The sequence below is a fragment of the Lagopus muta genome, chromosome 6 (assembly GCF_023343835.1).
Source record: "Lagopus muta isolate bLagMut1 chromosome 6, bLagMut1 primary, whole genome shotgun sequence".
Lineage (NCBI taxonomy): Eukaryota > Metazoa > Chordata > Aves > Galliformes > Phasianidae > Lagopus > Lagopus muta.
The window spans coordinates 4064756-4090936 of record NC_064438.1 but is presented as its reverse complement, the minus strand read 5'-3'; the positions used below and the strand labels follow the sequence as shown (position 1 = coordinate 4090936).

Here is a 26181-nt window from a genome sequence, read left to right as displayed (position 1 = left end):
GCATTTTGCTTTTCTGCTTCTTCTGTGAAGGACTCCCTTTTAATGCACTAAATCCTGTTTATCGTGCGTAAGTGCAAAGGGCTCTCTTTAAGATTTAAAGTATGCAATTAAAGTAAAAGTTAGAATCATTTTTTTTCATATGAATTTATAAATTGTTGTAACACACATTCCAATCTTTTGCAAATTGTAGCTATTAGAGGAAATAGGTCCTTGGAATGAGATAGCATTGTGATTTAAAAATGCAGAGGAAAAATACTTATTTTCAAAAAACAGTGTTTTGTAGATTATCCTGCTAAACTATATTAGCTTCTTATGTATTGTCCTAATCACTTTTTACAGCATTTTGTTACTTAAATACCATGTGAAAATCATACATTCTTAACCAGGTTCTCATACGTTAAGAATTCTGCTCTGGTTTATTTAAGTACTGCAAAATGAGTGATGGGCAGAGCAATATTGAAAATACTTTATCAGAAATCAAAGTGATGTGAAATAGGCCTTTGAAAAGCTCTGAGGAAATTGGAGATACAGGGCATTTGCAGCATTCCTGGTGTCTGCTTGTGCTGCTGCCATGGTGATCTCCATCTCTTTTCAGGCTGACCTTAGGTAGCTGTTTTCTTGCTTGGAAAATACAAGACTCAGATGGGTTGACATTGTACTTGATGATCCTAGGGGTCTTCTGATTCTAAAAGACAGATGCTCAGACATGGCTGTGGTTTTGATTGGCCCATAGATGGGCTCAGTTGCTGAAAAATCTGCGTTGCTTTTGAAGTGAAGGACTCTTGGCTATCTTAGAGCAAGAAGGATCCCCAAATTCTCTATGTTCTGTGGAAACTGAAAGGGTGAGTTTTGGTGAAGGTGAACCGCTCTTGTTTTGACCTGCACAGCACACTGGAAGTTGGTTAGGTGAGGTGCTCCTCTTGCCACTTGCAAGTTATAAACAGAATGTGAAATGAGTGACATTATTTAACTAAGTTGCTTTTCTGAACTACTGCAGGATACCAGTAATGAAGGGAGTAAACATTTCTTTTGTTTCATTATACTGCTTAAGCACTTAGGAATGAATTGAATGACTTTGCTAATCCATATGAACAAAGAGACTTCAAAATGGGAAGCGTATTTAAAAACACAACTAAGAATTGGTCAAAATTGGACAGTAATGTACATTCTTGCTTTGACTTAGTTACTTGAACACTGGCTTTTGTCATGTTACAGAGCTTATTTACACAGTGGAGTACTTACGGTCAAGGCCAGAGTCCCTCTCTATTTCAAATAAGGGGGTTCATTTGCTTAGCAACAGCATTTTGTCCTAGGATTGTATTTTACTGAAATCCTAGCGTGCACCTGAGCTGGATTTGGCCTGTTGCCCTTCAGTATGTTTTGAAGCATTTCTTCCTTCCTGAAGGACAGATCTTGGAGAACAATAAGCAGGCATAGGAGAAAATAAAAATAAAAATGTTGAAAGCTGCAACAGTAAAATAATGATAATAACAGATGAAAAATCATAAGGTGGTGAGAGAGGGAATACTGAGGTTTGGTGCATAGCCCAAAGCCCAGGCAGCTGGTGTGGGGTGGCTCCTCTTTCCTTCTGAAGGTGACACTTGGTCATTGCTTGTAGGTTGTCAGCAATGCTTGCAGAACATTTAAAATATATATATGTATCTGTCTGGAGAGTGTTGTGATACCTCAGGGATTCTGAAAGCTTTACCTCATTGCCTATGAGAGAACAGTAGATGTGGTGGGGAAGGTCATAATATTGTGCTAGAGCATGGCAAAAAGGATGGGTGACTTGGCCAGGGTGCTTCACGCTTGACTAAATACGTTATTGCTCAAAATGTCAACATAGATGACTTGGAAAAGGGGAATATATTTTCATAGCCATGCTTTTACAAAAGATGTCAGCTTAATAAGGAGACAGTGAGCAGATGCAAATTAAGAGAATGTAATTTAATTTCCAGTGGTATCGTTTTTATGAGGCACTGGCCTTTCACACTATATTATTTAGAATACTGCTTGCAGATAAAAGACGATTGCTGTTATCTAAGTTGCTACCAAAGTTTCTTTTGCAATAAAAATACATCGACTGTAGTTGCTCGGTGTTTCTCTTTTCCTTCCCTTTTCCCTGTCTCTTCCCTCTCCTTTTCCTTTCCCCCCTTCCTCCCTTTCCCCCTTCTCTACTTTTTTTAAATACGAATTTTGTTACAATTTAGGATTTTAAAAAGACCATCAGAATGCTTTATAGAGCACTTCTTGTCAAGATGCACAGTGTCCCAGTATTAACTACTATCCACTGTAACTATGCTGATACAACTGGTGTGCATTGCTGCTTCTCTGCACTAAGTACCTGTTGCCAAATACTGCTGGTGCAGTGGGTTATTACTGAATAAACTCTCAACACTGAATTTTCAGTGTCAGCCTTGAAGATCATCAGAACCTAAAAAAGGGAAAAACTGTCAAAGAAAATGCTTTCTTAGGAGAAGTAAACAGTTGTGTCACAAAGCTCACTCCTTCTGCAGGCTGAAAAGTAGAAGCAAATTAAAGTAAATTATACACATTTCTCTCCCTACCCCTTTAAGAGAGTTGATTCTCATCTGTAGAGAATTACTCAATTCACAGAGCACTGAATTTCTGAGTCCTTTTATACACTGCAGGCTTTAATACACTCCATAGTGTGCTACAGTGTTCTCTACTAACTAGGTTTGAAATCAATAGAGAAGCAGGTTTGTTTTCTGTTTGTTGTGCCCTCTTTCTCTGTCAAAAAAAAAAAACTAGGTCCATCCCATCCTTCAGAAATTTTCCTCTCTGCCACTGCTTTCCTACCATTAAAGAAGTGGAATGTGGGCAGAAAGGTTTTCGTGTACAGAATATCCAGGATCAACTCCAGAACTTTATTTTGCTCACTGAACATAAAGCTTATGATATTAGTCTCTATCTGTTGATTTTGTGCTGCGAGATAAAAATAATCTTGCTTACTTTCTGCTTCATAAATTCTGGTTCTTGTGTTCTGTGAGGAATGTGAGTTTCATGTTTTAAGATAATTGTGCTTAGTAGTTCCTATACTTCTAGAAAGCATTAGTAAATCCTACATTCTGAATCTAATTTACCGTACAGTGTTCCTTAATAGACCATTATGTCTCTATAGAATACAAGTACCATCACAAAATATTTTCTAACAAAAAGAATGTGTCTGTTTAGTGGTTTTTCAAAGATGAATCCAAGTCACTTTTTTTGTTTTAGATGGAGGAGAAATACATAATTTTGTGACAAATTGCATGTGAAAAATGATTTGTCAAAACAGTGCTTAGTTACACACATTTGTTTGGGAGTCAAGCATACATTTTTCACATAATATTATATGTAATGGCTTAATGTAGTATAACAGTTAGAATTAGCACATTAGTAGGGTTCTTTCTTCTGCAACAACTTATCATGATATTACAGAGCACCTCGCTGCATGACATGCCTGCGCACATTTATTAAGATGCTATAGAAAAGTCACACCATTAAAACCTGAATAGCCTGAAAAGCTAAGCAATGGAGTGGCTGGGGACTGGTTTGAAATTTCAGTGAAACCAAGTTAATGAACTTCTGTTGATATGTACAGTCATGCTTGTCGTCTACCCATTCAAATACAATGTCTGTGGGACCTCTCATAATATCTGAGGCAAATTACTTCTCGTTACAGCCAAAAAGGATGGAAAAGGAAATTGCATCTCAGGGGATTATGCTATTCCATTTTGATTCTGCTTTCTTGTATGCCCACGTTACCAAGCTATATTTATGTACTTCAAAAGCATATTAAGAAGTGAGCATGTCTTGTGTGGCTTTTCTTTTTTTCCCATCCACACAAAAGGACTGGTTGCATTATAGCTGAAATATCCATCAGGTACTTCTGTTGTGTGCTTGTGTAGAGAAGCATACATTTAAAGTATTTGAAGAGTGAAGATTTCGATCAGCTTTACAATAGCCCTGTGCAATGTTTGAGGTGGCAAGTCTTAGCAGCAGTCACTTTGCTGTTGGTGATATATTGTTGATATAAAATAGCAGGCTAGCCGTATAAACAACTTTCTGTTTATAGTCAATGCTGTTCTGTTCTTGCTCTTTCACTCTTGAAAAGAAGCTGTTCAGTGGAAAAATAAAGCCCTGCCCTGTTTACTTGTGTTAATTAGTAGTTTATACAACAGATGATCTCAATATAACAAGTAATCTTGCAAAATCATAGTGTAGGTTTGAATAAAAAGAGGAAAATGAAATTGTATTCACGGGTTGACAGACTGTATGGAAGAACTGATTCCTGCAAAATTCAATAAAGATGTCTTGTTTTTGAGTTATATAGAGAGAAAGACTAGGGATTCTCCTTGCTATTTTGTATATTTGCTTCTTTTCTTAAAAACTGCTTAGTTTTATAGATGAGTATTTCACCTTCTGCATGGTGTTGTTATGATGGGCAATACTATCTGTGCACAGTTTTGCCTTGTGCTTTGTTATATGTTGCAGTTGTGGGCCAGTATCTTCTGAGACCTGCTGTGGGAAAGCAAATGGAACCTGATGGGAGCATGGGGAATTTGAGCTGAGCAAGGATTTGAATAATATAAAAATAATCTATATGCAAGAGCTTTATCATACAGTTTTCATATTCATTAGAAGATTGTTTTGGACATGTTCAGAATTTTAAACTGTGCTGATTTCTCAACAGCAAAGTTGACACATAAATTCCAATCGTGAAGAGAAATTTCACAGTGAATATGACTGTGGGTCCTGCATTTTGGTCACAGCAACCCCAGGCAGCCCCACAGGCTTGGGGAAGAGTGGCTGGAAGGCTGCCTGATGGAAAAGGACCTTGGTGTACTGATGGACAGTCGGCTCAATATGAGCCAGCAGTGTGCCCAGGTGGCCAAGAAGGCCAGTGGCATCCTGGCTTGGATCAGGAATGGGGTGGTGAGCAGGACCAGCAGGACCATCCTGCCCCTGTGCTCGGCATTAGTGGGGCATTGGTACAGGGCACTGGTGAGGCCTCACCTCAAGTGCTGTGTTCAGTTTTGGGCACCTCAGTACAGAAAGGACATGGAGGTGCTGGAGCAGGTGCAAAGAAGGGCAGCAAGGCTGGGGAAGGGCTTGGAGAATATGGCCTATGAGGAGAGACTGAAGGAACTGGGGCTGTTCAGTCTGGGGAAAAGGAGGCTGAGGGCAGACCTTATTGCTCTCTTCCAATACCTGAAAGGTGCTTACAGCAAGAGCAGGGTTGGTCTCTTCTCACTGGTGACAGGTGACAAGAGAGGGGAAATGGACTCAAGTTGTGCCAGGGGAGATTTAGGTTGAATCACTAAAATCTTCTTTACAGAAAGGGTTGTTAAGCACTGAAATAGGCTCCCCAGGGAGGTGGTTGAGTCACCATCCTGGATGTGTTTAAAAACCGTTTGGATGTGGTGCTCAGGGACATGATTTAGCAGAGGGCTGTTAGAGTTAGGGTAGGATGGTTAGGTTGTGGTTGGACTCGATGATCTTGAAGGTCTTTTCCAACCTGAGTGATTCTATATGACTGTTTTATTCCTTTTTTTTACACAGCCATATACATGCTGATCTCGCATCAATGCCAGCAATGCCATGTGATCTGCATTAAGCTGCATTAAGCTAAAGTACCTCCTTAGGCTAACAACAAGCTAAAAATGTGGGAGCGTTTCTCAGTGTTGTTGTTGGTTTTCTTGGTTTTTTTTTGTGTGTTTGTGTGTGTGTTTGTGTGTTCCCTCGCCACCCCCCGTTTCTTTCCTTTTTGGCTTGCTGAATGAAAGTACAAAAATACAGCAACATTATGAGTTATTTTCCTCAAGTTCCTGGGAATGCTCACTGTTTGTTCAGACTTTTATAAATGTAATCAGCGACAAGAAAAAAATGCCAGAGGGATGTTCTCAGAAAATTACCTCTATTAAAAGTTCAGCTGAAAATGAGTGCAGTGTCCAAGCCGTTTGTATTTGATTAGTAGCTAAAACTTTTAAATAATAAATGTCATAAAATAATAAGAAACCATCATTTGCATAAAGAAAGAAAAAAAAAATGAGCAAAAGGAGTAGCAATTAGGAATTTATGTTCATGCTGTGTTACTCAGCTTTGCTCGATTGGTTTCTTTGTCAAGAATGTCCCATTTGCCAGGTTGGGTCTCCTTTAATAGGGGCATCCTTTTTATGCGTGCTGAACTGAAAGAAGCAGTGGTGTCTAAATTGGGCACTCTTTCCTTTTGGATATATATAACACATTAAATAGTGTAGCATGAGCAGGTCGACACCACTGAGAATATGAATGATGTTAGTTTTGATAATTGCTAACATCTGGCTTTCCATAAATCTGTTAAATTATATGGAAGCAGAATTAGTTTTCTGTGTCATAAGTAAAGAAATTACATGGAGCTGTGTAGGCAATATGGCTTTATGTTCATCTGTGAAATCCTTTTCATTTTGAACTGCGAAAGATACCCCTCTAATCTGCACTGTGATCCCACTGCATACTCTATATATGCATCTCAAAAAGCCCTTAATATGGCAAAGAGAATATTGACAATTGAATATTGCTTGTTGATGTCTGCAAAGACCAAGTGAATGCTGCACCTGTGCCTTTTTCTTTGACAAAAAAATATAATGCAAAGTCTATTGAAAGGAAAACAGGTGATTTTAAAAAGTATTTTTAGTCTTACTCTAGCTGTTTGTGTATAATTCTTCCATACCAATTTATTCATAGCTCTCTTCATGTCACTCTTCATGGCTTTTATGTCTGTCACACTCTGCCTCTGCTAACACAGTGAACAAGTTTCAGTTTCTCTTTGTGGAATCCCTGCTACAGCACTGCTAGCGGGCTTTTCAAATACTCTGTAGTGCTATGGCATGAAAATAGAGCAGTAATGTTCTTTTTTGGTGATTATTAGCATTTTGGCAACAAGTAATGATGAATCAGACAAGGTATTTTATTAACCAGATCAGTGAAAATTTAGTGATTTGATTGTTAATTTCCTTCAGGTTGTTTGGAGAATTCTTAACATCTTTTTTTAAGTGCTGGCTTTCTGAGGAGAGGACTGGTGATCCCATGGCGCTTACACGAGAAGCATGGCAACTAGCCATTACACCCCACTTAATTAGAGTTTAGGAAATTTTTCTTCTTAAATTCTTTTGAGTTTTTTAAATTTGTTACTTTAGAGAGGAATTAAAAGTACTTTTGGGTAATACTGAACAGTTCTAAATTTCACTCTAGTGATAAAAGCATTTTAAATGATCTGAGGATTCCTCCCTGTAATTTCTAAATTCATGTAATCAGAAATTTTCATTATAAAAAAAACCATCAGATATTTCTATTGGATCTTCTTCTCTAGTTTCCCTCCCAATGTTGTTTAGAGCTTTCACTGTTAAGGCTGAAACGCAGGAGACAAACTGGTTTACTGGCTTCTCCTCCAGAAGAAATTTTATACTGTAGTTCACTTTTCTCTAGTGTATAATGATTTCCTTTTGTTACTTTCTTCTTTGTGCCATTGCTAAATCACGCTATTCTTGCACAGCTTTAAGATTTATTTGTCTATTTATTTATTTATTTAATGGTGTATAAGATGCCTCTAATTTCTTTTATGTTTGTTTTTATTTCAATTCACTTTGCTTTCCTACTAGAGTTTGTAGCTATTAGTATGGAAAACATTGATCATGCTAGGAGCTTATGAAGAATAGTGCCCCACTATTTTGGTGTAAAATCCAGAACAGAGTAGTCTAACAGACTGATTTCTAGTCACTGGAAAATCACAAAACGCCCTTGTCTGAAGGCAGATCAGTGATCAGTGATCAGTAGTTCCACTAGCTGTGTTGGTCTCAGCATTTACAGTTAAACCTGTTACAGAGAGCTTAAGAATTGTTTGTGGAATCAAAAGAATGATGAAAAGCAGATGAATAAGTTGAAAAAAAAATCAATGTTTAATGTCAAACATACGTGGGAGATATCAGAAAGAAGATACTCTTTTCCACCAGTAAAAACACAGTAATTACTTACTATTAAAATAACATTTGGCCTGTGGAAAAACATGCCCCAAACATTATAAATGTGCTGTCTTGCAGATATCGATGAGTGTGCCTTGAAGACCCACACCTGTTGGAATGATTCAGCCTGCGTGAACCTGGCAGGAGGGTTTGACTGCCTTTGTCCATCTGGACCATCTTGTACTGGAGACTGTCTCCATGAAGGCGGCTTCAAGCGGAACGGGCAGGTGTGGACCCTGAGGGAGGACAGATGCTCTGTTTGTTCCTGCAAGGTGAGATCCTGTCAGAAACCCCATATTGCAGTGCCACTGGTGCTGGCAAAATGCTAGTTCTGAGCCCACGGTGCTGGGGCAGAAGGTAAGCTCTGCTGTGGGCTCTGAAGCTGTCATTGGGAAATCCATTGGGTCTGAGTTCTTTTTTCTTTACTGTGCCAAAGTAGCTGCAGCTGAATAGTGACTAACTCTTCTACCATGACATCCTGTGGGCTGGAGCCATTTGGGGCAGGCCTTCATGGGGATCTCATGTCATCTTTCAGTGCAACCTGCAGGTGATGGCATGCTTACTCTGCATGCTAAAAGGGGCTTTCAGCTTCTGTTTCATGTGAATATGCATCTCTCAGGACAGGTATTCATCAGTTGTGTTTCTCTTTGGCCTGAATATGTGTGAATTAACTGGTTAAGAAGGAATACCTAAGCATGACTGGAGGGCTTATCACTAAGCACTTAATTTTCTCAAGTGGAGAGGGCAAGGGCCAGCTTTCTCCTTTGCATCCCAGCTTGGCTGTGTTGGCAGTTTTCCCACTTGAGCAGTGCAGTACTTTTTGCAACTTTAAAGAAGCCAGGCATGATATATAAAAACCTACTTGACAGTTAACAGAACCATTTTCTTTTTCTTTTCTTTTTTTCCTTTATTTCCCCTCCCCCCCCCCCCCCTTTTTTTTTTTCCTCCCCCTCTGGAAATTGACCATTCTTTTCGAGCATGCTAGTGAAATTAAAATACTTTCTTCATTTCCACTGGTTAAAGAGGGGCACTGTCACTGAAATGCACCCTAACATTCAGCAGAACTGAAGAATTGCACCAGTCTGAGGAATGGTAAATCTTACATGGCCACTTTGACCTGATATGTTCACAGCACTCGTAAAGCTGTGCTTAGCGCAGAAACACTATTGGTCCTTGCATAATTAAAACGAAATTCTGGCTACTGTGACAAGCTGAACATAAAGAATGAGAAGAGGTCTGTCTGTCCTTGTGTCCTAATGCTTGTGAGCCATAGAAATACCAGAGGGTTTGGAGGGGTGCAGACATGAAAAGTTATGTTGATGTTATAAGAAACTGAAAGCTTCATCATGTCTATATTGCAGTAGGATACCAGAAGGGAAAATCAAGACTTTGGAGTGAATAGAACCCACAGACTACCCTGCTGTTTTGGGCTCAGATGGGAATATATTCTTGTTAGTTGCTATATTTTTTACTTCAAGTAGCCTCAAGCTCCCTAAAACTCCTCCCTTCAGAAGCTGAAGTATACAACTCCACTGAATACATATCAAGGTTTTATTGTAATCTTGGGGAACAGGCTGGCTTATGAAAGGATTTCTAGTCAATAGAGTAAACAGTTTAATACATGTGAAGACATCTGGTCTGCCTTTGCAGAATTATAACTATTAGTATTCCTATTTTAAATTGCCTGTAATTTGTTTTCTTTGCCATTTCTCATTGCTCTTATTTCTTATGTTGAATGCTGTTATTAGTGTATGAAAATACATGAAATGATTGACTAGTGCATTGAGATTTTAAACTAAGCTTGGCAGTGTCTTTTGCTATGACTCTTCCTTTATATCTTCCTCATTTTCTAGTCTTTTTTCTCTGTGAATTAACATTTGCATTTTATTTCATGCCAATAGCTGACTTGTTTCAAGAGCCAAATTCTTGTCCGTAAAACAGGGAGAGCTGCTTCTCCATCATATCCTAAGCATAAAAAAACCCGCCTTCACTCAGCATTTATTGGAATCTGTTATTGAGACATATTTTATAAATTGTGATTGTTTCCAGTACTCCAGGCGACTCTGCAAACCTACTGCAGGGCTCTGCCATTTCAATGCAGTTGCATGGAGAGCTGGTCCTGCTTGACCTTTGTGCAGCTTGCTCTGTTTTCAGTGAGGAAAAGGGCAGAGTGCAACTAAATCATTCCTTATACTTCTTACTCCAGCTTTAAAATGATCCTACTCACCTGCTTTCTCTAGGAAACAAATCAGTGATTCGGATTTAGAATAATATGCTTTCTTTTGGATTTTCTTTTGTTAAACTCATTGTAGAGGGGGATATATTTTGTGCAGCAACTGGAACACATGGATCCTGTCTTGAAAATAATTCGACTCAGAATCCAGTACAAAGGAAATCAGATAGCAGACTTCACTTTGAAGTTCTTTATATAAGGTTATTTGTGGAGTAGGATAATATCAAATATGAGAAGTTGTATTACTTCAGTTGTATTCTGAAGCAGAAGGATTATTCCAGTGTTTCATCAGACGCAGTCTCTTCAAACTGGGACAAAGTTTACAAAACCATAAACTCTCAAAAAATAATTAGCTGGATGTATAATTAGTGTAGCACCCGAAGTGTGTTTGATGCGTCCTCTACAAGTATCTTCCTGAACTATGCTGAATTTAATGCACAAAGACTGATAGAAATGTGAAGGGGAGTGGAGGGGAGTTTCTCTCTGCTGCAAAGAAATATATGCCTGGTTGTGTGTCATGCTATATGTCAGCTTTCATGTCCATCCCCTAATTCAGATGACCCTTCATTTGCTATGCAAAAGAGGGCTGGGAGATAAGCACGGCGCTGGGAACGCTGCCCAGGTGAAGTGTGTTCCTGATGGTGAGAACAGCATGGTGGTCTGATTTCTTCAGCTTCTGACTTCTGTCCTTCGGGCTTCTGTGGAAACTCAAGTCACCCTTTACATTGGTTCCTCTGCAAGTTAGTTTTTCTTTGTTAACAGTAGTTTTGTGTTTGTAGCTCTGATGCTTATGAAGCCCATAGAACCGTAAGAAAATCAAAGAGGAAGAGGTACTAATAAGATGCTAAATGTCATTATCCCATCAAAAGGAAATAAATTATTTTCTTTCTATTTCTTACTTTTTCCTATCAAAACCCATAATGCTAGTGCAGACCTGCAAAGATGCAAGTACAGTGTTGTACCTTAAGAGGCTTTATGTCATTGCACTATAGGAATAAAAACATTTTCTGAAAGGCATAGAACTGATGAGATTTTAGATAAAACACAGATGCTTAAAGAATAAGGACAGTAGCAGTGTATTATGATTACAGAAAGGTCTCTGGCAAAATTATCGAGTCTTGTCAGTGTTCTGAAATACGGAGAGTGAAGGCAAAGTAAAAGGTTAGCTGCTCCCCAGAGGTAGGAGTGTGGTAGCTCGGAGTAGCGGATAACTACCAGTGCTGTCACCAGATGAAAGAGGAATTTGAAAAACAATCTTGAAAGCTTAGAAAGTAAAGTGGGCTCAAGCAGACAGGTAGTTGCTAACCATTATTTATCAGCACTCCATTACAAAGAGGGGAAAGAGCGCTGTTGTTGGTGGCACTAGGCTGCAAAGACACCTGGCACAGCTCACCTGGAACATGATGCCTGCTGTGGGCAAGAGGTGGAGACAGTCCTCCTTTCCTACCTGTGGGAACAGAGATTTGGTCATAACTCTCCACGAGAGAAGATTTTCAGTTGTCTTCCACCACTTGCCAAAATGGGAGGATGACTTTGATTTTGAGGAGGAAGAGCTTAATTCCTGTGTTGCATCTGGCCAGTAGGAGCAGACAAGGAACTGGGTCATGAACTGTATTCCTTACTTTCTGATTTATCCCAACTACAAGAGCCAGGGAGAACAAAGCTTGTTAATTCCTTCTCCCGTGGCCAAAGTGACAAATCAGCCACAAGCACGGAATTCTCAGTTACCTTAATTTGATGCAAAGCACAGGAAAGTCAATGGGGCAATCTGGCCATATGCCCTCTGGCTATCAAAAGCACTTCACAACCATGCTGATCTGGTACATGTTCTACATTTCTGTAATCCTAAGTTTTTGCTTAAAAACATGATACGAACAGATTCCCACAGGGCTGCTGTGCCTCTTTTTAGTAATCACTTATGAAAAGCATCAAGAGGAAAAATATTTCCTTGCTTTGATAGGTACCACTTTATTTGATGTCAGTGAAAAAACGTGTCCCGCTTACATCAGATACGGGTTTGTCAACTCAGAACAGGTTCTGATGACAGTATGGAAAAGCTCCAATGAAATGAGCGCATTTGTTTTGCAAATTGTGCAGATGTGATTCAAAGCAGACTGTAGATTCGTTTGCCCCTCAGATTGGCTGTAGGTGAGGCTTGCTTGTATAAGCCTCCGATAATCAGCATTAAAATCAAAAGAATGCGATGTCAACTTTTCAATAATCTCCTTGTTGCTAACTATGATTTCAGCTCCAAGTCTACATGAAACATATCAGTATGTTGGCTCACCTATAAACCGTATAATTTCAAACAAAACTCTTCCAATTTTCACTTTTAGAATTAAAATCAATTTGTTTTTCTCTGATGCAAAGAGTATATATCCTTTTTGGATGTAGAAGCAAATCTTTTGTTTATCCCAAACAATTCTGTTTAATGGTGTTTAACAAAATGTGCCATCCAATGCATTATGTAAATATTTAGCAAAACCATATTTTGGAGAGCCTGTGGGAAACAAGCTATCTTTAATACATGGAAAGAGTTGTTATGGTTGCTGATAGTTTGTAGTCCATTTAACTTTAAGCTCATAGGTTCAGATGTGGAATAGAGCCAGTTGTGAGTTCACAGTAAAGAACAATTAGTGCCACTGTGATTTTGCTACATCGTACTCCTACAAAGTTAAAGGGACCAACTTGAACATCAGATGGTGCCGTTTGGTGGTTTGTGGTTGACATCAGGGCAATGTGTCCTTGCAGGATGGGAAGATTTTCTGCAGGAGAACAGCCTGTGACTGCGAGAACCCCAGCGCCGATCTCTTCTGCTGCCCGGAGTGTGACACCCGTGTCACCAGCCAGTGCCTCGACCAAACTGGGCACAAGCTCTACCGCAGCGGGGACAACTGGACCTACAGCTGTCAGCAGTGTCGTTGCCTGGTATGGGGTAAAGCATTTTGGAGGGGAGCAAGAATAATCATTGGGATTTCCAGCAAAGCCCACTTTTATAAGGTCATCTCTTCCTTAAATGGGTTTTTAAAGTTACTTCACGTGCGATGGATTTGGTTGGAGGAGTTTCAGCTTTTAATTACATCAGCTGGTCTGCTTGTCTTATCAAAATGAGCAGTGCATTTTTAACTCAGGAGATGCTGGAAAAGTGAAGTGCCAGTGCCACATGGTGAATTAGCAAAAAATTAACCAAGAAAAGATGGAATAAAGCAAAGCCAAATTACTAGAGAAGCATGGAAAATAAAGAGCGCTTCTTTTCTCATTAGGCACTGTAGATTATTTCCCCAAAGCTTTATTTTTGCATAGATATACTAATTGCTGCAGCAGTGAACTTCATTAAAATGATCAGTTTTCCATTTATAGCTGTCTGTATGATGTTGTCTTCACATATGATATTAATCAAGAGGTGTCTGAGCATCAGGAAACAAATTACATTCAAAGCTAAGTTACCATTAAGTGATAATCATCCATAATGTAAAGCAGTAAGTATTCTGTTTTGTATTCTATGATTTTTTAATGTTTGCAAAAGAACAGCTAGAAACTGAAACATCATCAGTAGCAATGGCAAATATAAAACATGATGTGTTTTACAGGGCTTACTGTGTTTGTAGTCAGCATTTCTTTGCCTAATTTTAATATTAGGTTAACAAACATACAGAGCTGAAAGACAGTGATGCAGTAAATCAGTTTATGTGCTTTATATGATGTTATCAATATCTTAAGTGCTTAGAAAGTAGCTTAATGCAAGTCCAATTTAGTACATGTGAATGCTACAATTTAGACATGTGAATGCTACAGCAGTGTCTGTTTTTCACAAAGCTAAATACTAACATAAAGTCACCTACTGGAACGTACCTGCTATTGGTCCAACAATTCTTTTAGCAGTTGGCAGTAAAATCCATTTTGACTGTTGCTAGTTAGGTCAGTGTTCGATGTTTCTTGTCTGCATGTATCTGCAGTGTTAATTTCCCATTTAAGTTAAGTTACTGTGGTGTTTATGTGACCACGAATAGAAAGAGAATATAAATATTTACTGCAAAAATTACAGTTCATGTAAAACTATTGGAAGGCACTATTTAGTATTGCTTTTTAAACCCCCTAGAACTCAGATTATCTTCCTGTATACACACTGTTTTTTAAGTCAAGAAACTAACGAATGATACTCTGAGGCTTCATGATCAACCACACAGAGAGCTGATCCATTAAATCTATACCAATTTTGGCAAAATAGCACTTTCCTCTTTAACAGAATGGAGATCTAGCTAATAAATGGCAATAAATTCAATGAGCTTTCCTTCATTTTTGTGCAGGAAGGAGAGGTGGACTGTTGGCCTCTTTTGTGTCCAAATCTAAACTGCGAGTACACAGCCACATCAGAAGGCGAGTGCTGTCCTCACTGCGTCAGTGACCCCTGTCTGGCTGACAACATCACCTATGACATCAGGAAAACCTGCCTAGATGGCTATGGAATCACGAGACTTAGTGGTGCTGTATGGACAATGGTGGGATCTCCTTGTACAACCTGCAAATGCAAGGTACGATGAGCAAGATAAAGTGGTAATGAAGATAGGGTCACTTCTGTCCTTGGATGCACTCGTTCTGGTTGCAGGAAAGTAGATAAGACCTGAGGGCAGAAAACCTGACCCACCAAAAGGCTGTGCCTTTTGTGGTCTGCAGGGTGGAAGCAGAACAATCTGTGCTTGTTTTCTTGGAAATGTTGAGCACAGATCAGTAATATCCCAGTGCAATTTTCATTCATTTTGTTGGAGAGCCCTTTAGGCATTCTTAGTATGAGTCCAGGCTAATATTTTAATAATTGATTAATGTGAACATTCAGGAAAATGTGTTTTTGTGCAGAGTTGGCAAGCAGAGACAAAAACACTGATAGAAGTTTCACATGCATGAAAGTAGAAACTCACTGCAGCTCAGGCATATATACAGAATGGAAGGAGCAGTCCTTGAGTGCAGCCCTGCAGAGAAGGACCTGGGGGTACTGATGGATAAAAAACTGAACATGAACCAGTAGGGTGCTCTTGCAGCTCGGAAAGCAGATGTTATCCTGGGCTCCATCACTACAGGGCTGGCCAGCAGGGACAGGGAGGTGATTGTCCCTCTCTACTCTGCTATTATGAGGCCCCATCTGGAGTACTGTGTCCAGGTCTGGAGCCCCCAGCACAAGAAAGACAGGGAGCTGTTGGAGAGGGTCCAGAGGAGAGCCACAGAGATGATCAGGGGACTGGAGCACCTCCCCTACAAAGACAGGCTGAGGGAGCTGGGCTTGTTCAGCCTGGAGAAGAGAAGGCTGTAGGGTGACCTCATTGCAGCCTTTCAGTACCTAAAGGGAGCCTACAAACAGGAGGGGAATCAACTCTTTGATAGGGTAGATAACTGCAGGACGAGGGGAAATGGTTTTAAGTTGAGGGAGACAAGATTTAGGTTGGATGTCAGGGGGAAGTTCTTTACAGAGAGAGTGGTGAGGTGCTGGAACAGCTGCCCAGAGAGGCTGTGATGCCCCATCCATCCCTGGAGGTGTTCAAGGCCAGGTTGGATGGAGCCCTGGGCAGCCTGGGCTGGTATTAAATGAGGAGGTAGGTGGCCTGCCTGTGGTAGGGGGGTTGGAGATTTATGATCCTTGAGGTCCCTTCCAACCTGGGCCATTTTATGATTCTGTGATTCTGTGTGCTCTCATAACAGAAGTTATTATCCTTGATCTTATAAATTTTGTATGGCTTTCTCAACAGTGGGCCAATGTCAAGAACAGGGGGACACAGGCATGCCTGCTTTGTTTGCTCCTCTGTAAGCAGGTCTGAGGGGTGGGCAATTACTCCACCAGCGTGGGAAGTACTGACTCTGCATTTGAGTATTTAGTAGGGAATACTTACATAAGGAACATGCCTGCAGTTTTCCAGAGAAATGACCAAGGCAGTTGTCTCTGTACCAGGGAGATGATGTAGAGCTCCAGGAGGAGCTCTAAAATGGCAAGCTCAGCCCTGCCAGTGTGCCTAATTTGCGGCTGCACAAATATAGGATTGTCCAGGACTCTGGAAAAATTATTTTCCAGTGTTTTCTGAGAGTTGGGTACTTCTACCCCAATTCTCCTATCAGAATGCTTTGTTTCCCCATTCATTGAGTTTAGAAGCTTAGGAGCTATTTGAAGTTGTAATCTTTCTTGCATCTGTTCTGGTCCAGTAGGTTCTTGCCTGCTCCTGCCCTTTGCCACACCTCACTGCCCTTCACACAAACAGCTGTTCTAAAGGCTGTAATATAAGCAGAAACAGCAAAATGGTTCAGAAAAATATATAGCTAACTTCACCAAAAAAAAAAATAAAAATCTGAAGGTACTTGTCACAAAAGCCTGTTGCTGTGGATTTATGGCTTTAGTAGATACATTCTGCTTACAGACTAGGACTAATGAAAACCAGATAACAGAATCATAGGTTGAGTTGGAAGGGACCTCAAAGACCACTTAGTTCTACACCTCCCACTGCAGGCAGTGTTACCAAGCACAAAGATCAGGCTGACCAGGGCTGCATCCAACCTGGCCTCCACTGCTTTTTTCAGACTCCACAGAAGTTAAGCCTTGAAATCTGTGCTTTGTATCCTTTGTAGTGAAAACTGATCTCTTGCTTCTTGACAAAAATGACTGAACAGAATTATGAAGATGTGTTTTGTGTTGTGTAAAATGTTCCTATGTTCACTGTGCAAACTAAACGGTTGCTCAGGATTTTAAATTATAGAAGTCAGCTTTTCTGCCATTCTTCAGAGTTTTCCCAATTGGTTTGTGGTGGATCAAAATAAATAGATAAATAAACATAATGCTCGTTTGGAGGTTTTGTGGTTTCTGTAGATTTAGTACATATGATAGTTTTGTAAATGACTGAATGTTGCAGAAAGGTATTTAGCCATGGAGTAAAGCTCAAAAGCTACATGCTGTTTTTCTTCCTGAAACCTACCCTGAACCAACAATGTGAATGATTTACTTATTTCAGAAAAACAGAGAGCTTCTCTGTATGGGTAGGATCCAAACTCTTGCCATCGACTTTCGTGCCTGGGAGAAAATGAATCAAGTCATCTGTATTGTCACTGTTGTGTGCTATATTCTGTTATGGAGGCCAGAGTCTTTCACAACCAGGTTTCTAATTCACATGTAGTTCAGGTCAGTTCTGGTGGTTGATAAATAGTCAGTACAGGGAGAAAAAGTGGAGATTATTTAACTGCTATTTAGAACAGCCTCCTCAAAAAGGCACCACAGTCGGGACCTATGGAGACACCTGAGGAGGATGGCTTACGCAGGTATTTTTTGCATGTAGTAGATGCGTCCACCTCTGCCAGCTAGTATCCCCTGTGCTTTTTGTAAGTTGTTCTGCAGCGGTGATTGACACCCACTTGTTTGTCTGTGCAGAATGGGAATGTCTGCTGCTCGGTGGATTTAGAGTGTCTCAACAATAACTGACGTCCTCAGAGTGGACTGTGCTGGGGGAGGAAAACTGATGGAGTTAACATCTGAAATGAAGCCGTATGCGTTGGTGTTTTGTACAACAGACAATTACCAAAGTCTCCGCAAGAGGAAGATGTTTGGGAGTTGCCTTTGGGACCTATCACTATGCTCATCCTTGCTAGCCTTGTCTGGGTGACTTACAGTACAGCGCATATAAGTCAATGGTTGTTACAAGTTCTCAGTGTTGTAAATTGCACACTTTTCCTGTCAAGACATTTGCAAACATGTTTAAATTATTTCATGGGTATACTAATGCTGTATTTTTGTTTTAATTTGTGTATTGACAACATGATAGAATTCAGCTCTTCTTACTTTGGATCTAAATGTTACAAACGAGACAGCCTGTTGTGATTTTGTCCCATGATATCACATACTTAGTTCCAAGGTCCCTGTCGGATGTATTTATGAAAATATGTATGTATGTACAGTCAGATTGCATAGTACTTATATTTCACAGCTGTCCAACATTTTAAAACATTGAAAGGTATATTTGATTGGATAGAATGGAAGTAATCAAACTGAGTCTGTCTTATAAATGCCATGGCAAAAAGCACTTTCTTTTCCATGTGTGTGGAGCAGCAGCAAGACTCCCATAGTGAGCAATGCTACAAAAACATCACACCGCCATTTCAACACATGTTCAGAAGAGTCAATAGTCCTTATCTGTGTTCTGCTTTGCAAGAGAAACTGCAAATGCTGAAAAAGGGTATAATCCCTCTCAGTGTTGCAGTGAGAAAATGGTCAGCCTTGAGATGATGCAGTTTGAATGGATTTTGCAGTTTGGTAAGATTTTGCTGTTGATTGTAACATCATCAATTAGTTCAGATTTTTTTCTTTTTTGTATCTGCAGTGATAATGATGTCCACCCTTCTCAGTAACTGCAGTAAGTGCAGAAGGTGCTGTGCCAGCGACATGCAGGACAGCAGACCTTAACTGTTAGTAACTTTCATTACCCAGTTAATGGCTCAGTAACAGGTTTTTCTCTTTTTGTATTTTACAACATAGAAAAAGTTTTAAATTTACCATGCACACGGTGTCTTTTAGTACATAAGTTTAGATAGAAATACAAATGAAAACTCGGCCCTGTATTGAGGTTAGAGTTTAGTTTCTCTTCTGTTTATGCCTACTTTTCTCCTGAGGCTAGAAAGTTTGTGACACTAGAGCAAGAATATATTTCTATGATGATGACATCTTCAGCTTAAATGTCACCTTTTTAATGTACTGTTGTGTTTTGTTCTGCTCATTTGTGCAGTGGGTTTGTTTGCTTGTTTGTTTGCTTTTCTTTTTATTCAATTAACTGAACAACGAGTTTGTGGAAAGGAGTGCAGGAATAAGTGAAGTGACTACTGTCTGGACAGTCAACATCTGAGGCTTTCATAGCTTCGTGTGGAAAACATGACACTGCTAAAAGAAGAATGAAGTGTGACTGAAATGAAAAAAGAGTCTTAAATGAAGTACTGCCATGTTTCTTACAAGGGGAAAACTGGCAAAACAATATAAAAAATGATGTGACGATTCAGACAGTTTTCTTCCCTTTTCTTTCAAACGTTATTTGTTTTATCTAACTCTGGTTTGTGTGGTAAATTTATTTTCTTTCAATGCCCCATCATTTCCAGCTATTGATGTATTGACTATATTTGCATTGCCATAATGATTGTATAATAAGGGAAATGGTTGTGTTTTGTATGATACTCCAAGGATGTCTGTAAATCATGCCAGCTCATTTTGTATATCACATTGTAAAACCCAACGGTAATTCAGTTGGATGAGACATCCAGTGGGATGAGATATAAAAGGGGAATGATTTAAAACTTGTGGGCATCTAAATAAACTCCTATGTACAGATTGCTTTCCTTTATTAATGGGATTTTAAACTGCTAGTTGCTGTCCTTTCCAGGCTTGAACTTGTGATGTTGCTAAGAGGAGTGTTTGCCGGGAGAAGTAGTATCAGAATTGCGAGAAATTCTTCATTTATGCTTACGCAGACAAAATTGTATATTCCAGTCTGTCATGGATACCAATTTGTGAAGCTCTGTGAATGGGATTAATGACAGCACAAGGTTTCAAAGTTGTTCTTTTCCCATTTAACTCACAGTAGTGAAGCCCTTTCCCAGGATGCTCTCTGAAAGCTCCTGACCTTGTTGAGAGTGCATTCAACAGGTGCACAGAACTTCATATTTTGCCTTTCGTATACAGATTTCCGTCCTGAACCCAATGCAGATTAATTCAATGAAACTCTTTCAGAGCATTTTATTCTGCATTATGTGTCATTATCTCCAAAGTTGCACAGCTTGAATTGTTTACATAAAGTCAAAATATTGGCACAGACCTGTTTACGTTGCATTTTAAGCAGTTACTCTATGATGAACTTTTCCATATGAAGCAGTGTGATCACTAATCACATCACGTTTCCAATCAGAAGCTACATCCTCAGCTCAGAGGTCGGATTGAGGCACAAAATGTAACTCACTATGATCGTCCGTGACTGAGGTAAGGATTTCCAAAACCTCTTTCATTTGAAGGGCCTTGGATCCCTTTTCACTGTAAACCTTTTGAGCACTGAAGTAAAACTGCTGCAATATAATGATTATTTTTATATCTCCCTTACTACAAGGAGAGATACAATTATAGGAAACACGATTTCCAAAAATCTCTTTGTGAAAGAAAAGAAGAGCAATAATTTTAAGGTGAGGACAATTCTTGACACGCATTTGTGAAAGGCAGCTTCCTGCTACTTACGGGGCTTAGACCAAACTGTCACTGTTGATAAGTGGAATTTTGTGTCTGTTTCTGCTTAATATCTTGTAGAGGAATATTTCCTCTGCTTGTAACTGAGAAACAGATAATTCCAGATCTTGTAAAATATTTTTGCTTTCTTCTGGAAAAAATCTCAGCCTGTGTATTGGACCAGGACATCATACAACATATGGTGCCACGCACCGCTTGTGAGCAAGGGGGCTGCTCAGTTCTGCTCTTTGTGTACTTTCAGACTCATCTGCAGAGACAAAGCAAGTACATCTTTGTGTTCAGTTCTGGCAGCTCCTGGAGTCTACACCCAATGAGCCACAAAACTGTTTAGACCAAAGAATTTCTGAGCTATTGCCCACAAATGCTAATACCTGGAATGTGTGGGTGATTTGTTAATATATCTTTATTGCTTCAGAAACCTAAATAACAATAAATAACAATTGTCTTTCTGAATCCATCTTCTCCTAAGAGCTAGCACTAGTTTTCAAGTGTAATTGTGTACAGCAGTTAATTAATAGCATCTTTCCAATCAGATTATAATGGCAAACAAAACATTGTTTGGTTTGTTTTTGTTTTGATGATAACATTTTACAAAGCGAAAGGTAAAATGTCAGGAGTGATTAGACAAATGGTGGGATAGACTGTAATAAAATTAATTCATACCTCCTACTAGCAATATGGGAACGTCTCACTTCTAAAGGTACTTACATAATTGTCTTTAGTGAAAGCATTTTAGAAGGGTCCCATGATACAGTTTGATGGAAAATTTTAAGTGAATGTTGTGATAAGGCAGAACTGTTTGAGGGGCATACCCTGCCATCAGAAATATATACCTGCCAACAAGTTCCTCTTAAGGTAAATCTTTGGAGCGTCAGAGAGATGTAAAGCAGTACAAGGGAGATAAAAATCAGGCTCTGATCTTTCTGCACCAAAATACCTCTTGCAGAACCACGAAGATGTGGCACTGAGGGCCATAGTCAGTGGGCATGGAGGGGGTAGGTATTATCATATAACATATGCTACACTATATACTATATACTACTATACTACTATATATATATGTATACACTAAGAAAGGTATGTATACACACAGAAAGGATCAGGTTCAGGCTTTTAAGTGAAAACAGTCATTAGGAGGTTCACAGCATGAAGAAAGAAAATGTGGCCTTCCCCAGCCAAAAAAATAAATAAATAAAAAAATAAAGAAAAGGCTCCCAAACCAGGTCATTTAAATTATTTAGTGTTACTCAAGCTGCACGGTGCCAGGGTGCACTGACTTCTAATGAGTGGATTTCTGGCTGGTGGCCAAGTCCTTGCTTTGGCAGTACCTTGCACTTGAATTATTTTTCTTCCTGAATTTGTAGATGAGATTGTTGGAATGGAGTGGGTTTGAGTGATGTTTGGAAGCAAGCCTCAGAATGTTTCCTGTGCTGCAGCAGCACGTGAAGCAATTCAGAAGCAATTCAGGCTTCTTTCTTACACGTGCCCTAGTCCTGGCTGGGGGAAACCACCTTGGAAGATGGCACAGAGTGACCTCACTGGCTCACCTGTGTTGGTGTGGCACTGCTACAACCAGCACTTTGATAGCATTGTGATTTTATTGTGATGTGTGTGTGCCACGTACGGTCACAGGTGGGCTCTGCAAGGGGCTTTTGGTTGCCATTCTCTGTTCTGTAGTTCCTTTCAAACGATGAGTCGTGTCATCCAGGCACCGTAACATAACTACCTGCACCAAAGGTCTTTATTATCAAATGCCTTTGTGGTTTGTGTTTGCACACTGAGTGGACACTTCAGTGCAGAGAGACATAGATGTTCTGCAGCTGACCACATTATCACTCAAACACAGAGCAGAGATCAGGAATTTATCACCACCAGAGTTGAAAAATCCTGCTTTCTAATAATGCAGTTGACTGATTGTTGGTTGATGCACTATAGGACTACTTCTTCTGTCACAAGATATGCAAATGTGTTTAATTTAATCCACTGCTTCTCAGTACTAATTTTAACAGGCTCCCTTTCAGTGTTAAATATGCAGATTTGTTTTCATACCTGAATATTATACAAAATGCTTTACCACCACTGCGCCTTAAGACTCAGAGCAGGCATGCCTTAACGCAACATCTCTGGTGATACAATCATAGAACCACGGAGGTGTGTTAATGTAAGCAGTAACTTTTAAAGTTAAACTCCTCCCCATCAAGTTAAGGGTTATGGACACTTAAGCAAGTAGATTACAAGTGCAGCTGTGGTGTAGGTGGTTTTCTGCTTGACCACAGCTTTGGCCACTCATTAAGCTGATGAAGTTCCATCTTTAGCTGCGCATGTTTGTTCTGTGAATTTTCAGGGTAGGAGGCAGCTTAGAAAAAAAGGTAAGTACTGCTCAACTTTTATTTTTATTTCCTAAATAGGAAATATTTTCAATTCTACTAAAAAAGAAAACTAACAAAAGTGACTTCTCTACACTTCATTCTCCACTCTCTTGACTGCTACAGTCTTTCAACCTGACCAACAAGACAGTGTGAATACTTAGCAGAATAAAATTTGCTTCATGCTTATAGGAAAGGGAAATTTGGAGCTGTAAGGGATTTATCATTTTTTTTTTTCATTCCAAGGTCACTTTTTCTTGTACTAGTCACATAAAGCTAGAATTAGCATGTAGTCTGGACCTCAGTCTTAGAATACTGATAGTATTAATGGAAACGTGACTGAATAAGTTACCTAACTTGTAGCAGAAGTTTTTTCGTTTGTTTTATGAACTCATTTAAATTTTTACCCTCTTCGGCACCAAAGGATTTGTATCTCTACCATTTGAAAGAATGACCTCAGACTGCTCCGGATCACACAGTCCTTTCTGCTTAGAGCCTCAGCAGTCTCTGAAAATGCACGATTCTCGAACCAACAAAAATTCAGACATCACTGGAAAGTATTTAGGGACATGTAGGATGATTTAAATCACAAATATTGGCTGCCCTACTATGTGCCTGCAAAGTTCAGAGGCGTAAAGATGAAGGCTTTTGTTGTCTAAGTATTGCTCAGTGAGAAAGTTCAAAGCAATCTGTCTTCCTGAGTTAAAGCATTACAGAAATGTAAGCTATATGGGATTACAGTATACACATATTTTCGACAGTCCAGAAAAGAGAAATTATCCCTGATGACCTTTTCACCTGTTTAGCCACTGCATTTGCTGTCAGTATATGTGAAATTGACAAACGACATGGCAGTGCCTGAAAATTGTCTCTTGTATCTGTGACAAAGAAAACTTGTCCAGTGTAAGTAATACTATTTCAAATGAATTAAAAGTATGCCATCTCTTTCTGGCAAGTTCATCCACTTTGGGAGTAGCAATGAGAAATGTCAATCTCCTATGTTCTATAATTATGCCCTAGATGTTCTAAAATTAAAGAGATTAGCTTTAGAAAAGTATGGGATTTGAAAATAAGCTTTTTTTTTTTTTTTTTTTTTTTTTTTGCTTTTTTTTTTTTTTCCAGTGGTCCAGGGGGTTCAGTTGGAGCTGTAAGTGATTTATCATTTTTTTTTTTCATTCCAAGGTCACTTTTTCTTGTACTAGTCACATAAAGCTAGAATTAGCATGTAGTCTGGACCTCAGTATTAGAATACTGATAGTATTAATGTAAACATGACTGAAATTGTATCGTTACTCTTGTAAAGTCTCCAGTCTGCCCTGGTCTAGAAGACATTTGAAGGAAGGGAGGGCCAGGTAACTAAAATTTCTGCAGTGAGAGGATAGGCTGGGAAAATATGCAGGAAAACTTGTCTTGCATGTCTGCAGTGTAGGCTGCAGGGAGCTCTGGGCTTCATGAGCAGGTTTCAGGTTGGATTTTAGGAACAAAACATAGAGTGGTGAGGCACTGGCATAGACTGCCAGGGAGGTGGTGGACTCAGCGTCCCTGGAAGCGTTGAAGAAATGTGGAGATGTGACACTGAGGGACATGGCCAGTGGTACAGTGGGGGTGGGTTTGGGTTGGACTTGGGGATCTTAGAGGTCTTTTCCAGCCCTAATAATTCTATGGCCTTAGGGAGGGTTAGAGCAGGAGCCTGGCTGCCCTCTGAGGAAGGCAGTGCTTGGGCAACTCCAGGCCCGTTCCATCAGTGCTCTGTGGCAGCCCAAACTGAATGTGTGTCTGAGCCCTCATCAAAATAATGGGCTGCAGATACCTGTCTTTCATTACAAGAGTTTAAGAACTATGGGGAGGCAGCAGAAGCTGGAGAAAGGTCTGTGTTCAGAAAAGAGTCAAACATGGTGTTTGTACCGACCTGCTTTCCGAGTTTTTGCTCTGAATTTGTGTTTAAATGAGACCAACTCTTGTGTTTAAGTAGGAGCAGAAATCAATGAGGGAAGCCAAACACAAAAGAATGTATCTTTAGCAATTTTAGTTCGTAATGAGAGTACCATAATGCAGCAGTAAGGTCAAATTCAGAGAGTTGGCTTTAATACAGAAGAACGAGTCTAGCACTGTGCCAGCAAGTTCTAGTGTGGCTGAACTGTGCACCATGGCATATCGTAAATGTGCATGCAGAAACATTTTCCTCTCAGAAAATATGTGCTATGCAAAAAGTACCTTTCAACAAATGCAGTCAAAGTGAAATAAACCAATTGGCAAAGCACTAACTTTAAAAAAAAAAAAAAAAAAAAAAAAAAAAAAAAAAAAGCTAAAAATGTGTGATTGGCTTCCTTAATGATCAGGTCTTAATTTGAAAGAGGTAAATGATTTGTGATGGCTTAAAATTATTAAGTGTTAGGAGCTTGAGTAATGAAACTGTTCAGATAGTTCAGAGGAAGAGAAAAGAATTGCAGAGTAGTATAGCAAAAAAAAAATCTTGGTTAATGGAATTTCATCTGTACTTGGGGTAATGCTCAGCAACAGAGGCAAAAGAAATCATACCATCATTTGCAAATGGAGAGACGAAATGGAAAATAAAGCATTATGTCAAAGAGAGCAGTAACTCCAGAATGAGATTTCTGCATTTTTTATGACCTGAGAATACTGCCGATAGCAAAAATAACTGGTTTATTAAGCTCAGGCTATTGCCAGATGCAAAGAAGAGGCAACAGTTCACAAACTGGAAAGCCATTATCAAATATGTAATGGAACATCACTGAATATTTTAGGTTACAAGCATTCTTTTGGCTTGTTGAATGAGGGAAAAGTGGAGCTGAAGTCAAGCAAATCCAACTAATATTCCTTAGTGTTGGATACCTGGGCACTGAGCAGCTGAAATTAGAAGATGAGTGTGCAAGAGAAACACATGGGCTGAAGAACCAGGTGATATCAACACAGGCAATGATGCTTTTAGTGAAGACAAATGAATTCATGAAGCTGGTGACACTAAGTATACAAATGATTTATAGGAAAAACTCCTAAGCAGTGCAAACACGAAAAGAAGTCCAAAGGAGACAGTGCCCTAACAGACAGGTGCCCTTTGAGCTGCCTCACTGTGTGGTGGGAGCAGGGGGCTGGGTGAGCTGTTGTTGTGTGTTAATGTAGATGTGTGGAGAGGAGTTTGTTACAGCCTGCAGCTGGCAGCACAGCTGGAGTTGGGAAGGTGGAGAGTTGGAGCAGATGGCCCTTCAGGATCTCTTCTGACTCGGAAAATTCTATAATAAATATTTGCTGATTAGAGTGAACCTCCACAAGGAGTGGCAAGTTACTTCTTTCTGAAATTTCTTTCTAGTCCAACCA

General features: G+C 39.6%; 1 protein-coding gene and 1 long non-coding RNA gene across 6 annotated transcripts in view; both read left to right on the top strand.

Moving 5' to 3' along the window:
• NELL1 (neural EGFL like 1) overlaps nucleotides 1-19574 on the top strand; it is a 293522-nt gene extending 273948 nt beyond the window's left edge. For all 3 annotated transcript variants that reach the window (XM_048949311.1, XM_048949310.1, XM_048949309.1), the window contains 4 exons: nucleotides 8082-8275; nucleotides 12988-13164; nucleotides 14544-14768; nucleotides 17636-19574. In XM_048949311.1, the coding sequence (XP_048805268.1) occupies nucleotides 8082-8275; nucleotides 12988-13164; nucleotides 14544-14768; nucleotides 17636-17686 (647 nt within the window). In that variant the 3' untranslated portion in view covers nucleotides 17687-19574. The remainder of the gene's footprint in view (nucleotides 1-8081; nucleotides 8276-12987; nucleotides 13165-14543; nucleotides 14769-17635) is intronic.
• Nucleotides 19575-21678: 2104 nt separating this feature from the next.
• The window catches only part of LOC125695166 (uncharacterized), an 87254-nt gene continuing 82751 nt past the window's right edge, over nucleotides 21679-26181 (top strand). For all 3 annotated transcript variants that reach the window (XR_007377837.1, XR_007377839.1, XR_007377838.1), the window contains exon 1: nucleotides 21679-22848. This is a non-coding gene — a long non-coding RNA (uncharacterized LOC125695166). The remainder of the gene's footprint in view (nucleotides 22849-26181) is intronic.